This window comes from Cervus elaphus, chromosome 25, assembly GCF_910594005.1.
Source record: "Cervus elaphus chromosome 25, mCerEla1.1, whole genome shotgun sequence".
In the NCBI taxonomy this organism is placed as follows: Eukaryota; Metazoa; Chordata; class Mammalia; order Artiodactyla; family Cervidae; genus Cervus; species Cervus elaphus.
Window position 1 is genome coordinate 34,946,949 of NC_057839.1, and position 17,808 is coordinate 34,964,756.

The following is a 17,808-nucleotide window of genomic DNA, read 5'->3' on the forward strand; positions in this document are numbered from 1 at the left end:
ACGCTCAGAGGGCTCAAACAAACCTTGTGCTACTGTATAAAAAAGATCTTCACGACCCAGATAATCACGATGGTGTGATCACTCACCTGGAGCTAGACATCCTGGAATGTGAAGTCAAGTGGGCCTTAGGAAGCATCACTATGAACAAAGCTAGTGGAGGTGATGAAATTCCAGTTGAGTTATTTCAAATCCTAAAAGATGATGCTGTGAAAGTGCTGCACTCAGTATGCCAGCAAATTTGGAAAACTCAGCAGTGGCCACAGGACTGGAAAAGGTCACTTTTCATTCCAATCCCAAAGAAAGGCAATGCCAGAGAATGTGCAAACTACCACACAATTGCACTCGTCTCACACGCTAGTAAAGTAATGCTCAAAATTCTCTAAGCCAGGCTTCAACACTATGTGAACCGTGAACTTCCAGATGTTCAAGCTGATTTTTGAAAAGGCAGAGGAACCAGAGATCAAATCACCAACATCCACTGAATCATCGAAAAAGCAAAAGAGTTCCAGAAAAACATCTATTTCTGCTTTATTGACTACGCCAAAGCCTTTGACTGTGTATATCACAACAAACTTCAAAATTCTGAAAGAGATGGGAATATCAGACCACCTGACTTTCCTCTTGAGAAAGCTGTATGCAGATCAGGAAGCAACAGTTAGAACTGGACATGGAACAACAGACTGGTTCCAAATAGGGAAAGGAGTACATCAAGGCTGTATATTGTCACCCTGCTTATTGAACTTATATGCAGAGCACATCATGAGAAACGCTGGGCTGGAGGAAGCACAGGCTGGAATCCAGATTGCTGGGAGAAATATCAATAACCTCATATATGCAGACGACACCACCCTTAGAGCAGAAAGTGAAAAAGAACTAAAGAGCTTGTTGATGAAAGTGAAAGAAGAGAGTGAAAAGTTGGCTTAAAACTCAACATTGAGAAAACTAAGATCATGGCATCTGGTCCCATCACTTAATGGCAAATAGATGGGGAAACAGTGTCAGACTTTATTTTTGTGGGCTCCAAAATCACTTCAGATGGTGACTGAAGCCATGGAATTAAAAGATGCTTACTCCTTGGAAGGAAAGTTATGACCAACCTAGACAGCATATTAAAAAGCAGAGACATTACTTTGTCAACAAAGGTCCATCTTTTCAAAGCTATGATTTTTCCAGTAGTCATGTATGGATGTCAGAGTTGGACTATAAGGAAAGCTGATTTGAGAGAATAGCATTGAAACATGTATATTATCATATGTGAGATAGATTGCCAGTCTAGCTTTGATACATGAGACAGGGTGCTCAGGGCTGGTGCACTGGGATGACCCTGAGGGGTGGAGTGGGGAGGGAGGTGGGAGGGGGTTCAGGATGGGGAACACATGTACACCAGTGGATGAGTCATGTCAATGTATGGCAAAAACCTCTGCTGCTGCTGCTAAGTCACTGAAAAGTGAAAGTGTAGTCGCTCAGTCGTGTCTGACTTCTAGCGACCCCATGGACTGCAGCCTACCAGGCTCCTCCATCCATGGGATTTTCAAGGCAAGAGTACTAGAGTGGGTTGCCATTGCCTTCTCCAGCAAAAACCACTACAATATTTTAAAGTAGTTAGCCTCCAGTTAAGATGAATAAAGATAAAAACGAAAGCTGAGCACTGAAGAATTGATGCTTTTGAACTGTGGCATTGGAGAAGACTCTTGTGAGTCTCTTGAACTGCAAGGAGATCCAACCAGTCCATCCTGATGGAACTCAATCCTGAATATTCATTGGAAGGACTGATGGTGGAGGTGAAACTCCAATCCTTTGGCCACCAGATGCAAAGAACTGACTCATTGGAAAAGACTCTGATGCTGGGAAAGATTGACGCGAAGAACTACTCATTTGAAAAGACCCTGATTCGGGAGGAGAAGGGGATGACAGAGGATGAGATGGTTGAATGGCATCACGGACTCAATGGACATGAGTTTGAGCAAGCTCTGGGAATCGGTGATGGACAGGGAGGCCTGACGTGCCGCAGTCCATGAGGTCGCAAAGAGTCGGACACAACTGAGCGACTGAACTGAACCACTTCCGGGGATGCGCACTTGGACTTCCTGCTCAGCCCCGTCAGGATTTCACTTGTCTCACATAACTGTGTCATATATGTGTGCCTGGTAAGTGACTTCAGTCGTGTCCGACTCTTTGTGACCCTATGGAATATAGCCTGCTAGACTCTTTGGTACATGGCAATTTTCCAGGCAAAAATATTGGAGTGGACTGTCATGCCCTCCTCCAGGGGATCTTCCCGACCCCGGGAACAAATCCGTGTCTCTTATGTCTCCTGCATAGGCAGGCGGGTTTTTTACCACTAGTGCCACCTGGGAAGCCCCTCACTATGTCATAAATTAACATTATATCCAAATACAATTCTTCCTCTATTTACAGTGGGTTAAATTCAAATAAACCCATTCTAAAGTGAAAATATTCTAAGTCATCAATATATTAGTACACCTAACCTATTGAGCTTTGTAGCTTAGCCCACCCTACCTTCAACGTGCTGAGATTTACATTGGCCTACAGTTGGGTAAAATCATCTACCACAAAGTTTATTTTGTAATACAGTGTTGATTAGCTCATGTAATTTATTGAATACTGTGCTGAGAGAGAAACAGAATGGTCCTATGGGTACAAAATGGTTGTAAGAGTATTGGTTGTTTACTGGTAAAAGTGAAAGTGAAAGTCCCTTAGTTGTGTCTGACTCTTTGCCACCCTATGGACTGTATGGTTCATGGAATTCTCCAGGCCAGAATGCTGGAGTAGGGAGCCTTTCCCTTCTCCAGGGGATTTCCCAACCCAGGGATTGAACTCAGATCTCCTGCGTTGCAGGCAGATTCTTTACCAGCTGATCCACAAGGGAATTGTGGCTATAATTGAGATGAATATATTTAAATTGAGAGTAAGGAAGAGAAATAGAGTTTGGTAAGTAGTTGCAACTTCATTTTTTAAAATTGGATTATAGTTGATTTATATTATTACTTACAGGTGTCCAGTGAAGTGATTCAGTTACACATATGTGTGTGTGTGTATATATATATATATATATATATATCTATATACATTTTTTCAGATTCTTTTCCCTTGTAAATTATTATCAGATACTGAATATAGTTCCCTGAGGTGTACATTAAAACTTTGTTGTTTATTCTGTATGTGGGCATCCCTGGTGGCTCAGGTGGTTGATATAATCTGCCTGTAATTCAGGAGACCTGGATTCAATCCCTAAGTCAGGAAAATCCCCTGGAGAAGGGAATGGCTACCCACTCCAGTTTTCTTGCCTGGAAAATTCCATGGACAGAGGAGCCTGGCAGTTATATATTTATATATGCATATATATATGTATATCTATATTCATCTTTTTTCAGATTCTTTTCCACTATAGGTTATTATAAGATATTGAATATAATTCCCTGTGGTATACAGTAAACCCTTGTTGTTGAGCATGGGATTAAGAAATACACACTATTTTATATATGATAGTGTATATTTCTTAATTTATCACCCTGTCCCTTCCCCATTTGTATTATTTTTTAGATTCCACATATAAGTGATATATAATTTTCTATTTCTCTGAGTTACTTCACTCATTATGAAAATCTTTACGTCCATCGATTTTTCTGCAAATGGCAATATTTCATTCTTTTTATGGCTGAGTAATATTCCATTATGTATACACAAATATACACTATGTCTTCTTTATCCATTAATCTGTTGATGGATGCTTAGGTTGCTTCCATGTCTTGGCTGTTGTAAATAATGCTGCTGTGAACGTTGAGGTGCATGTATCTTTTCAAATTAAGAGTTTTCTTCAGATATATCCCCAGGAGTGGTGTTGCTGGATCATATGATAACTATTTTTAGTTTTTTAAGGAACTTCCACACAGTTTTCCATAGTGGCTGCACCAATTTACATTCCCACCAACAGTGTAGGAGGGTTCCCTTTTCTTCATATCCTCTCCAGCATTTATTATTTGTAGACTTGATGATGATGGCTATTCTGACTGGTGTGAGGTGATACCTCCTGATAATTTTGATTTGCATGTCTCTAAGAATTAGTGATATTAAGCATCTTTTCATGTGCCTGTTGGCTGGCTGTCTTTTTGGAGAAATGTTTATTTAGGTTTTCTGCCCATTTTTTGATGGGATTGTTTGGGTTTTTGGACATTGCATTGTATCAGCTATTTATATCGTTTGGAAATTAACCCCTTGTTGATTGTATCATTGGTTGCAATTTCATTATTAGAGTTTTATTTTGACAGTTTATTTTAGAATTGTCAGTGAGATTTCAGAAAGTGAAATTTCAGATTCAGAAAATGAAAAATATTTGCAGCACATTGATGTCTTCCATGAAATATACATTTGCTTTACATTAGTATACCTCTCTAATGAATTCTTGGCCTTAGACTTCTTTTAATCATTAAAATGTTTTAACATGAGTTTGTGGTGCCATAGAAGAAAGGTCAGATCTCTCTTTAGGTATGCTAGAAAAATATTGGCTCCTGAAGGCACTAAGGAAGATAATATCTTTGAAAGTTCATTCAGATTATCTTTAATACCAGAGAGCTTCAAGATGCTTTAGTATGTATGTTTCTCTATTAGGAATATAGTAGATTTTTCATTAGCAAAAGATTATGTATGTCTTTCTTTTTCTTATATTGTGTGAGGGCCTTGCCCTTTTCACTTTTTTATCATTAGTGTCTGATACACAGTAGATAAGGGGTACATGTTTACTGAATCTGTAAACTGGAAAGTATATGGCAGGAAAGACACTTTTTAAAGATTTATTTATTTATTTTATTATTATTAGTCTTTTGGCTGTGGTGGGTCTTGATTGCTGCACGAGGGCTTTCTCTAGTTGCAGCGAGTGGGCGCTGCTCTCCTTTGTGGTGTGTGGGCATCTAATTGCAGTGCCTTCCCTTATTGCAGAGCACGCAGGCCACAGTAGGCATGCGGGCTGCAGTAGTTTCTGTACATTGGCTTCAGGAGTTGTGGCTCTCGGGCTCTAGAGCATTGGCTCAGTGGTTGTGGCGCATGGGCTTGGTAACTCTATGGCATGGGGGAATCTTCCTGGACCAGAGATCAAACCGGTATCCCTTGCATTGCAAGGTGAATTCTTAACTGCTGGACCACCAGGGAAACTAGGAAAGACACTCTTATGATAAGCTATCTAATAGCATTTTTTGAGGCATAAACACTAAATTTGTACCTGGTCAGGTGGTAACCTGAGCTGAGTATCTTATGCTCTGCTTGGTTGCTATGCCAGCTTGCTAGTTCAGAAATAAACCAACAGCTAAATACACATGGTGTCCAGAGCCAAGATCAACAAATACAGAGAGGTTATCTCCAAACAGAGATAAGTTCAAATGTGTAATGGGTTGGAAGACTACATAGAGATCAATGAAAGTGTGGTTGGAAAAATTCCCAAGTCAGTGAATGGCCAACTGTATTCTGTTTTACGGTAAGGACCTCTATACTTGGAGGGAGTTTCAGATTTTTAAAACTACAAAGCAAATGGATTATATCCACATTCATGAATTATTTTACTATTAAAATAACTTTATTTGGACAGGGCTCTAGAGGATATCAGTGGTATTGTTATATTAGATAATTGAGAGAATTTACCAAAGAGACTCTTTTTAAAGGAAGAGTCAGGGCTGAGGGAAGGCACACACGAGTATTGAAGAACCTTAGAGTTAGTAACAATGGAGAGCTGTTACCACCAGCCCTGGCCCTGATGGGGTGAGGGGATAGGGGCTGTTAGAACCCAGAAGAAAGTCTTATGGAGAGGGCTATCCAGTGTGCTGCAGCCTTCCAGGGATAGAGCTAAGGGAACAGAACAGACACCATCCTCCCCTCACTCCTCTGATCCTCCTGGTGGTGCCTTTGATTGGCTGGACCCAATCAGAAGTGGATGGACTCAATCAGAAGCCAGAGGGCAGGGGACCCCATGATTGAGTCTACACAGGGCAGCCACCCTAGGCGTAGGGCAGACTGGAGGTTGAAGAATGGATCTGGAGGGACACATAGCAAATATCCAGCTTGAAGACTTGATGATTTTCATTTTTATTACTAAAGAGCCAGTGAGGAGGGGGAAGTGAAATCAAGCAATAAACTCATTTAACAGATGTCAAGAAATGTTTATTTAGAACCCTATATGGGGAAAGAGTTTCCGAGAGAGATGGAAGGGCCAGTGTAAGGGCCCCCATGCAGAATGCTTGGTGTATTGGAGGGATTGTAAGGAGGCCAGCAGAGGCAGAGAAGTGAGCAAAAAGAAGAATGGGAGGAGTGAGGTCAGAGGTGTGAAGGCATTTCAACCCATCCCAGGGGGCCACTCTAGAGAGAGACCTTTACTTTTACTCTAAATAAATGGGTACAACTGCAGGGTTTCAAGCAGAACAGTGACATGATCTGACATATTGTAGTTTGGGCTGTCATTTTGTGAGTAGATCGTAGTTGGCGGGAGTAGAAGCAGGGAAGGTTACTGTGGTATCCGGGCAAGATATGGTGCCAGTTCCAGAGGGAGTGAGAAATGCTCAGATTCTGGGTGGATACTGAAAGCAGAGTCAGGATTTTCCAGTAGAGGTGACGTGGAACGTGTGTGTCAGGAATCACTCCCTGAGTTTTGTTCTGAAGATCTGTAAGATGGGTCGCCATCAGGTGAGGTGGAGAAGGCTGTAGGTAGAGTTGAATTGAGGGGAATAGAATTGTTTACCCAAAGAACAGGGAAATTGTTTAGTGTCTGTATGTATCTGTGTGTGCTCAGTCACGTCCGACTCTTGCAACCCGATGAACTGTAGTCCATCCAGCCCCTCTGTCCTTGGGATTTCCCCGGCAAGAATACTGGAGTGGATTGCTATTGAAGAGAAGGGAAGAAACAAAAAGTGTAAAGCTTTGTGCATAATCAGTGTTTGGAGAGGCTCTTTAGTGATTTGGAGCCTTCTAGTGGACAAGTATATTATTAATCTTCAGGGAATCCTTCCCACATTTCAAAACTGCATTCCTGAAAATACTTGTTATTTAGGCTTTAGTTTTCTTTGGAAGGGCTTCCCAGGTGGCTCAGTATTAGAAAATCCACCTGCCAGTGCAGGAGACACAGGAGACGTGGGTTCGATCCCTGGATCAGGAAGAGTCCCTAGAGAAGGGAAAGGCAACCCACTCTGGTATTCTTGCCTGGAAGATCCCATGGACAGAGGAACCTGGAGGGCTACAGTCCATGGGGTCACAAAAGAGACTTGACTGAGCACATAGGCAGCCAAGTTTCTTCAAGTAAGAATAAAATCTGCAAATATATATATACATTTGGCCGCACTTCATGGCTTGTGGGATCTTAGTTCCCCAACCAGGGATTGAACCCTGGCCACTGTAGTGAAAGTGCTGAGTCCTAACCACTGGACCATCAGGGAACTCCCCTATGCAGCTATTTCCTTACACCCATGGTGAGTGGGAAATGTTATTAGATTCAGTGTTGGAAGACTTGGACGATGAAACAGATCTATCAGAAAGTTGACCAGTACCTACCTGGACTGCTTTAAAGTGTTCACTGTGTCTGGACTGCCTGGGGGAGGTTATAGACGTGGAAATGACACATTACGAGAATTAGGAAAGAATTAGGTGAATGAGAAGGACTGCTCGTTGGTATGAGAAGATGAGGATGTGAAGTTGAAGGAGGGAGAAAAGGAAGTTGTTAGGAGTAATGTCAGTGATTTGTCATATAAAATCTCAAGTTTTTGAATGTGAGGATGTTAGTGTTCCATCGGATGTCCCTTAGATTGTAAGCTTCTTGCGTTTTCTTTCTAGGGTTGACAACTTTGGTTTGGGCCTTTTACTTCGATCCAAGCAGATAAAACGCATGGTCTCTTCCTATGTGGGAGAAAATGCAGAATTTGAACGACAGTATTTATCTGGTGAATTAGAAGTAGAGCTGACACCCCAGGTAAAAAAAAAAAAAAAATCTGTTTTTTTTTTTTTTAATAATACTAACTTATTTTGAAGTTTACCTTTTTCCTTCTAGAAATTTCACTGTGTAAGAGAGGTAAGATAGAATGCTCTTTTGCCAAACCAAGAAAACTTGTTTATAAGTAGCACCTCTTGACTGCTAGAGGAATAATGTTTTGTTGCTATGCACTGTAAAAGAAGGTAGTTCTAGTGGAAAATATCCAGGCTTCAGGATAAAATGTTATATTTGGCACTGAAATGTGTATTTCACTGCAGCATGCAAAAGCACTCACTGAAATGTTTGAAGATGGTCCTAAAGTTAACTCCTACTAATCATAGAATTAGAAATTTGTGCAGAATCTGGTCTTGCTGAGATGTATCAGGAAACTGAAGCCCATGGAGGGGAGTAAAACTGTCTGCATCACAGACTAAATGCTGGGGTCAGACCCCAGGTTTGCAGGGAACTGAAAGGAAGCAATGACTGCAGTTAATCTAGCAAATTTCCACTCACTTTATCCACCTTTTCCTGTCCTATCTGATTGAAGAGTTTGTCATTGAGGAACCCTTTTGGCCAATCCAATATAGTTGAAGGCCCCAGTTCAAGTAGACCCTTGTTTTCAGGTTGGGACAATAATAAACTCACCATCATTAATATCCAAGCCTATTCTCACTACTGTTCAGTCAGGCAGTTATCTAGTCTGAATATGATGTACTTATCTCGCACGCAAGCAAAGTAATGCTCAAAATTCTCAAGGCCAGCCTTCAAAAATACGTGAACCGTGAACGTATTTTCACGTTCATTTCATTCAAGCTGGTTTTCGAAAAGGCAGAGGAACCAGAGATCAAATTGCCAACATTCGTTAGATCATCGAAAAAGCAAGAGAGTTCCAAGAAAACATCTACTTCTGCTTTATTGGCTATGCCAAAGCCGTTGACTGTGTGGATCACAGTAAACTGTGGAAAATTCTTCAAGAGATGGGAATACCAGACCACCTGACCTGCCTCTTGAGAAACCTGTATGCAGGTCAAGAAGCAACAGTTAGAGCTGGACATGGAACAACAGACTGGTTCCAAATAGGAAAAGGAGTACGTCAAGGCTGTGTATTGTCACTCTGCTTATTTAACTTATACGCAGAGTACATCATGAGAAACGTTGGGCTGGTTGAAGCACAAGCTGGAATCAAGATTGCCGGGAGAAATATCAATAACCTCTGATATGCAGATGACATCACCCTTTTGGCAGAAAGTGAAGAACTAAAGAGCCTCTTGATGAAAGTGAAAGAGGGGATTGAAAAAGTTGGCTTAAAGCTCAACATTCAGAATACTAAGATCATGGCATCCAGTCCCATCACTTCATGGCAAATAGATGGAGAAACAGTGGAAACAGTAGCTGACTTTATTTTTTGGGGCTCCAGAATCACTGCAGATGGTGACAGCAGCCATGAAATAAAAAGACGCTTACTCTTTGGAAGAAAAGTTATGACCAACATAGACAGCATATTAAAAAGCAGAGACATTACTTTGCCAACAAAGGTCCATCTGGTCAAGACTATAGTCTTTCCAATAGTCATGTGTGGATGTGAGAGTTGGACTATAAAGAAAGCTGAGCGCAGAAGAATTGATGCTTTTGACCTGTAGTGTTGGAGAAGACTCTTGAGAGTCCTTTGGACTGCAAGGAGATCCAACCAGTCCATCCTAAAGGAAATCAGTCCTGAATGTTCATTGGAAGGACTGATGCTGAAGCTGAAACTCCAATACTTTGGCCACCTGATGCAAAGAGCTGACTCATTTGAAAAGACCCTGATGCTGGGAAAGATTGAAGGCAGGAGAAGAGGACGACAGAGGATGAGATGGTTGGATGGCATCACTGACTCAATGGACATGAGTTTGAGTAAACTGCAGGAGTTGGTGATGGACAGGGAGGCCTGGCGTGCTGCAGTCCATGGGGTCACAAAGAGTTGGACACGACTGAGCAACTAAACTGAACTGAATATGATGTTAACTAGACTGTAACAAGAGATTTCATGTTGGGGTCATGTCAGGAAATGTTTAGGGCCAGAGTTATTTCCCAGTAGGAAAACTGGGTAGAAAGGCAGGTGGTGGTGAGAGATAGCTGGGGAAATTAGATTTGAAATCACTAGTACCTAAAAGGGAGACAGAGTGATCAGAAGAAGATACAAAGACGTTTTTCATACAGCTGTTCCTACTCTGAAACAAAATTTGAATTTCTCTTGGCTTTTTAAAAACCAGTTTAGCTGTATGTTGTAGTCTTTGTCACTTGTATTTTTCCTTAGTTAGATAACATAGTAGATAAAATACTTAAGAGAACGTTTAGAATACATTCTAAATACCTGGAAATTTTACATTATTATTATATAATCATGGTATTGTTGTTTATGATAAGATTCAGGCTGTACCTACATGTAGCACACAGTAAAATATGATATTTTATTGTTTTTTTTGATGTATGCAATTAAAGTTATATACTTCAGATTTGAAAATTGATTTAAAAATATTACAAATCAACTTGTAAAATATGATGTAGAGAAACCAGTGGAGACATGGAAACTGAAAACATGAGTATACAAATAAGCAGTTCCATTACAAATTAAGGATTGAAAGTAGAGAGGTTGTTGTCTAGAGAGACAGTCATTGTTTTGCATTGATCTTCTAACCTGCAGTGTTAGTGAGGTAGACCAGTATGCACTGCCAGGGGTGGTTTAGATGGATAAACACCTAGAGAGCGGGGACCGCATGGCTAAGTGTTTGTGTCCGCAGACAGAAGTGTGCTTAATGGACTTTTGACGCACTGTTGTTTGCTCACTTGTAGGGCACGCTTGCAGAGAGGATTCGTGCAGGTGGGGCTGGAGTTCCTGCATTTTACACCAGCACGGGGTATGGGACCCTGGTGCAAGAAGGGGGGTCACCGATCAAATACAACAAAGATGGCAGCATTGCCATTGCCAGTAAGCCGAGAGAGGTAAGACGCACAGGATTCCAGATGGGCTCATTGGGTAAATAAGTATAAAATCATACCTGGGTGAGAATAAAACACTGTCATTCGTTCAGTAACATACATATGCTAGGTACAATTTCTACCTAAAACTGAACATCTGCTAGGAAAGAAACTAATCCATAGAAATGGGAGTCAAGATTAGTTTTATGGTAGGTTTTAAGACATTTAGGAGTGTGTATAATTGCTGATTGTGTGGAAAATAAAATACAGCTACTTTATTTAATACCATAATATGTATGGTATTAAACCCTTCAGGTTCAGGGCCCTTCTGGATATGATTGAAGAAGGGAAAATAAGCCAAAGAAATCACAAATTTGTCTATAATCTTAAAAAGCAGAGAATGGTTATAAATATATAATATGAGTAGAGTAGATACCAAGTTTATTTTATCTTCTTTAGCCTTCACTTTGTACACTGGACACAATTGAGCCTTAGACTGAATAACTTAGTATTATTTAAAGTGCTGGATAGGATGGAGTATCTTATACTAGGTAATTTACTCACACATTAGAAAAGAATAGATCTCTAGATACAGGTATTTGAGATATTCAGGAGCCAGTTTTTAAAATGACACAGGCCAGTATTTCATTGCTGTATTTTTGGTATCTTTCCCTTCTCCCTGCCCACATGGCTCATAAGAGTTAACAAAAGTCATGGACTGCTAAAATTACCTCTAGAAAAGTGAGAACTTAGTATATCAAGTGGTCTTGTCACCTTTCTTCATATAGGGATGTTAGCTGTGCCCTTGGGGTTTTGAGGGAAGATAAAGGTCATTGCTCTCATCCCCTTACTGTCCCGTGTATGTCTCCAGCAGTGTCCTTCATCTGGAGCTGTGCCTTTTCTGCTTAGGGTTACCTATATTGACTCAAAGCTTTTGTTAACGTTTTTCATATTCTATCTTGTTTCTTACCTAATTAGGTTTAAAAATTTTTTGCAAAGAAAAAGACAGGAACCTAATTATTAAGATGGATCCTAGTTAATATAGATCGATAGCCAGCAAAATCTGGTGAAAGCTTTGAGAGCTTGCTAGAAGTTACATCATTAACTCACCCTGTGAAAACACAGGATAGACTAAAATCTGTCCTGAATGCCTGGGTTCATTTCAGCCTGGAGTCAGGTGTAGGCATCTAGCAGTTTTGTAATTTTGTCTGAATCCTGAGGAATACAACAGATAATCTCTAGAAATGATTCTTGTTAGCCAACTTTATTTTCCTTGATTATGGTGGGAGGAGGAAATGAGTGAATTCCTTGGATTAGTGATAGTTATTTGAGGTCCTTTTGTTTGCCAAGCACTAGTCTTGCCTGGAGAATCCTGTGGATGGAGGAGCCTGGTGGGCTGTTGTTCATAGGGTCGCACGGAGTCGGATATGGCTGAAGCGACTTGGCATGCATGCATGCACTGGAGAAGGAAATGGCAACCCACTCCAGTGTTCTTGCCTGGAGAATCCCAGGGACGGAGGAGCCTGGCAAGCTGCTGTCTATGGGGTCGCACAGAGTCGGACGCGACTGAAGCGACTTAGCAGCAGCAGCAGCAGCAGCGGTCCAAATGTGGTGGGAAAAGGGGTGCTCTAGGCCAAGTTCCCCTTAGTGGGGGAACTGACAAGGAATGAAGAGACAGATGCATAATGTAACAAATCAAGTAGGGCAAAGGCAGAGAGGGTGCTGAATGGCCAGGGAGGTGTGTTCCAGGCTGGGTCAGGGGAACCTCTCTGAGAGGTGATGTTTGGTAGAGACCTGAATAAGATAGGAGAATGAGCCGGGTGAAGATTGTAGGCTGTGCTCTAGTTAGAAGGAAGAGGAAGGACATGGTCCTTGGCAGGCTTGCTGAGTGTGCAACAGCAGGGCAGTGAGGCTGGAACAGAGTGAATGAGGCAGAGAGTGGTAGGATTGGAGATTGAAGAGAGGCAGGAGCCGGGTCACATGAGCTTGGACTTCACTGAGTGTGGCGAGGGGTTGAGAGTATTGAATAGAAGTGGGAGAGTGATGGGATCTGAGCTACATTTTGGAAAGATCACTGTGGCTTTTGGGAGTGAGTTTTTTGTCAGAGACCCAGAAGCAGAAGCAGCGAGAGAGATGAGGGGCTGTTGTATTAATACTAATCCAGTTGGAAGTAGAAGGCTGTTTAGATTGAGGTGGTGACGGTGGAATTTGTGAGAAGTGGTTGCAATTGGGAAATAAACTGACAGTAGAGCCAACACGATTTACTGAGTAAGAAAAGACACAAATCAAGCATGCTGCTTATTGAGATGGGCCAAGTGTGAGAGTTGACGAGGAGCTCTTTCTCAACTTGGAGTGTTTAAGAGATTCATTGGCCTCCAAGAGGAGCTACTCAGTAGGCTTTAGGTCAGCTCAGGGAGGGTTGAGAGCTGGGATAGGAACTTTGGAGGCATCAGCAAGTGAAATTCGCTCAGTCATGTCAGACTCTTTGCAACCCCATGGACTATACAGTCCATGGAATTCTCCAAGCCAGAATACTTGAGTGGGTAATCTTTCCCTTCTCCAGGGGATCTTCCCAACCCAGGGGTCAAACCCAGGTCTCCCGCATTGCAGGTGGATTTTTTACCAACTGAACCACCAGGGAAGCCCAAGAATATTGGAATGGGTAGCCTATCCCTTCTCCAGCAGATCTTCCCAACCCAGAAATTATCAGCATGTGGTGTTTAAAACCGTGGGACTTGAGTGACGAGGGCTGGAGTGCAGAGAACACCTCTTTTGCATTTAAGGGTTTAGAAGAGGCCTGGCATTTAAAGATTGAAAAGAGGAAAAGAAGCAGTGAATAAAATGGGAGTGTCCAGTGAGTAAAGAGGAAATCCAGGGGAGGCTGGTGATTTGGAAGATGGAAACTTTTACAAAGCAAGGAGTGATCAACTGTGTCAGAGAGTGAAGGAGTTGAGTAATAGGACTGGAAGTTGACCTTTGCAGTTGAAAATGTGGAGGTCATTGGTGACCTTAAAGGGTGATTTTTTTGGAATAGAGGATTTTTCTGGAATGGTGAAAATTTGAACGGAGTGGATTCAAGAAAGGATGGAAAGATGAGGACATGGAGTGACTCAAGTGAGTATAATAGCTAGTTTGACAAAACGAATCCCATCCCTGTTTTTAAATTTTAAAATAGCTAACACTTAGCAACTGCTGATGTGTAGCCCCTTCAGGAAGTTATATAATTGGAATAGACAAAAATGCCAGTGGTTTTTCTTTGCCCTGAGTTGGCATATATTTAGATGTGTTTTCTAGGTCTGCATGGAAAAGACTCAACTGTCATCACTGGTGATGACTGAAATTCATAAGACTTAAAGAACTAAGGCAGGAGGAGAAGGGGACAACAGAGGATGATATGGTTGTATGGCATCACTGACTCGACGGACATGAGTTTGTGCAAACTCCAGGAATTGGTGATGGACAGGGAAGCTTGGTGTGCAGCAGTCCATGGGGTCACAGAGTTGGACACGACTGAGTGACAGAACTGAAAAAACTATTGATGTGTATCTTACATATAATTCATATAATTTATCTTCATATACCTTCATATAATTTATCTAAGTTCATGTTAATATGATCCTCATTCATCTGTGATTACCTAAGTTCATTAATCTTTTCTGACATAAAGTGGCATAATATCTTTAAGGAAACTATTCTGTAAGAAATGATTTCTGTTTTAATGTAAATCAAAACTACAATGAAGGATCACCTCACACTGGTCAGAGTGGCCATCATCAAAAAGTTTACAAATAATAAGTGCTGGAGAGACTGGAGAAAAGGGAACCTATACTGATGGTGGGAAATATAAATTGGTGCATCCAGAGTAGAACACAGTCCTGCTCCTGGGCATATATGGAAAAGACAAAAACCCTAGTTCAAAGAGATACATGCACCCCAGTGTTTTATAACAGTATTATTTACAGTAGCCAAGAAAAAGAAGCAACCTAAATGTCCATCAACAGGTGAATGGTTAAAGAAGATGTAGTATATATATACAATGGAATATTACTTAGCCATAAAAATAAATTAATTCCATTTGCAGTAACATGGATGGGCCTAGAGATTATCATACAAAATGAAGTCAGTCAAAGACAAAATATCATATGATATCACATATATGGAATCTAAAAGATTGATACAAGGGAACTTATTTACACAACAGAAATAGACTCACTGACATAGGAAACAAGCTTACAGTTACCAATGGGTAAAGTGGGCGAGAGGGATAAATTAGGTGTTTGGGATTAACATCTATACACTATTATATAAAAATAAACAACAGAACCTACTCTGTAACACAGGAAGCTTTATTCAGTATCTTATAATAACCTATAATGGAAAAGAATCTGAAAAAGAATATATATATGTATATGTGTACATGTGCTGTGCTTAGTCGCTCAGTTGTGTCTGACTCTCTGCGATCCCATGGACTGTAGCCCGCCAGGCTCCTCTGTCCGTGGGGATTCTCCAGGCAAGAATACTGGAGTGGATTGCCATGTCCTCCTCCAGGGGATCTTCGCAACTGAGGGATTGAACCCAGATTTCCCGAATTGCAGGTGGATTCTTTACTGTCTGAGCCACCAGGGAAGCCCAAGAATACTGGAGTGGGTAGCCTATCCCTTCTCCAGGGGAACTTCCCAGCCCAGGAATACGTTGCAGGCAGATTCTTTACCAGCTGAGCTACCCAGGAATCCCATATGTGTGCAAATATGGGATGCACACATTGCTTTACTATACACTTTGCTATCCACCTGAAACTAATGCAATATTGTAAATTAACTATAATTTTTTAAAAAAGAGTTTCTTATTTTAAACCATAGTTTAAGAAAAGTATGTGTACCCGAACTGTCTCTCAAAGCTTTCTATAAAATGCATGCAGTTTTTTCCACTAGGAGGCGCAGTAGGAATGAGAATGGACTTCAGCCTTCAAACGGCTTCCATCCTGTGTGGTGATGGAGTGTGATGTTGATGTTGTTTCCTGTTTGTTTCAACTCCCAGAGCTAAGTCCCCATGAAGCAAAAGGGAACAAAATGCCACAGCATAGTTTTGCTTTATGCTTTTTCTCCCCATCTCTTCCATTTGGAGTAGAATTAAAAGTCAATAAACATACAAAAAATCAATAGCCTTCCATTAGACCAGTAATGACAGAAAAGAAGGTGTAATAGAATAAAATAGAATAGTCACAGTGGCCATCAAAAACCGTGAAGCACCTGTGAGTAAACCTACAAAGTATATACAGAGCTTTTTTGGGGGGAATTATAAAACTATTGATGGAGGTAAAAGAAGACTTTAAAAAATGTAGGCTTATATTATGCTCACAGGTGGGATATGGCATATCAGTTCTCTCCAGATTAGTGTATAAATTCTAGGAATCCCGATTAAAATCTCAGCAGATGATTATGAATTAATTAGGAAAGAGGAATGGATTTTATAACTATTTTAGGTAGGAAAATAATACACTGCCTGTTTCATGCAACTATATAGTTTTTTCCTAGAGTGGAGGGAAACTGGAAGTGTTAGTCTCTCAGCTGGGTTGGACTCTTTGTGACCCCATGGACTGTAGCCCACTGGCTCTTCTGTCTGTGGATTTCTCCAGGTGAGAATACTGGAATGGGTTGCTATGCCATCCTCCATGGGATCTTTTCGACCCAGGGACAGAACCCAGGTCTCCCACGTTGCAGGTGGGTTTCCTGCTGCCTGAGCCGCCAGGGAGGCCATAGAGTGGAGGGAAGGAGGGGCCTTTTTCATGTCAGTACGTAACTTATTCACAGAGGTAATAAAGTGAGTGCTAACACATGCAGTCTATGCCACAAGCATATAGAATTGTCAGGTCCTCACAGTTACCAAGCTCTCCTTCCACTGGGCCTTTGCATGTGCTGCTCCCTTAGTTTCCTTTTCACCACTTTGAGTGAACCCTGGTCCAGGGGTCCCCAGCCTCCTGGATCTAATTCCTGATGATCTGAGGTGGAGCTTCTGTAATGATAATAGAAATAAAGTGCACAATAAATAAAATGCACTTGAATCGCCCCCAAACTACCCTCAACACCCATCTATGAAAAAAATTATCTCGCACGAAATCTGGTCCCTGGTGCCAAAAAAGATTGGGGACTGCTGGCCAACACTACTCATCCTTTAAGTCTCAGTTTAGATCTTCTCCTTTTTGCCCTAACTAGGCTTGTATCCCTTTTATCTGTCTCTGTCAGAGCAGATGGGTCTTCCCAGGTGGCTCAGCAGTAAAGAACCCGCCTGCTTCTGGGCTGGGAAGTTAATAGTTTAGTAATACACTTAAGAAAATAAGTAAGTTACACTTAGGCAAATAAGTAACTAGCAGGGCTTCTCAGGTGGCACAGTGGTAAAGAATCTGCCTACCAATGCAGGAGATAGAAGAGACCCAGGTTTCAGCTCTGGGCGGAGAATATCCTCAGGAGTAGGAAATGGCAACCTGCTCCAGTATTCTTACCTGGAAACTTCATGGACAGAGGAGCCTGGTGGGTTACCGTATATGGGGTCTCAAAGAGTCAGACATGACTGAGCACACATATACACACACATCAGAGCAGGTATCACAACCAACCAAGCCCTGTGCAGATCCTGACGATGCCCTTTGTCTCTTGCAGGTGAGGGAGTTTAAAGGTCAGCATTTTATCTTGGAGGAAGCAATCACAGGGGATTTTGCTTTGGTGAAAGCCTGGAAGGCAGACCGAGCCGGAAACGTGATTTTCAGGTAATACAATGGTTTTAAAAAATGTTCAACGTGATGCCTTTTAGCAACTTTATGTTTCCGAAATTATGATTGCAAAATGGATATCTTGATTTGTTTGGTATTTAAAAATTTATTTTAAAGATTG

General features: G+C 41.4%; 1 protein-coding gene across 1 annotated transcript in view; it reads left to right on the plus strand.

Annotated features, from left to right (window-relative positions):
- OXCT1 (3-oxoacid CoA-transferase 1) overlaps positions 1 to 17,808 on the plus strand; it is a 159,373-nt gene that overhangs the window by 17,980 nt on the left and 123,585 nt on the right. Inside the window, exons 4-6 of the mRNA XM_043887930.1 lie at positions 7,828 to 7,963; positions 10,796 to 10,945; positions 17,578 to 17,684. Coding sequence (XP_043743865.1) covers positions 7,828 to 7,963; positions 10,796 to 10,945; positions 17,578 to 17,684 — 393 coding nt within the window. The remainder of the gene's footprint in view (positions 1 to 7,827; positions 7,964 to 10,795; positions 10,946 to 17,577; positions 17,685 to 17,808) is intronic.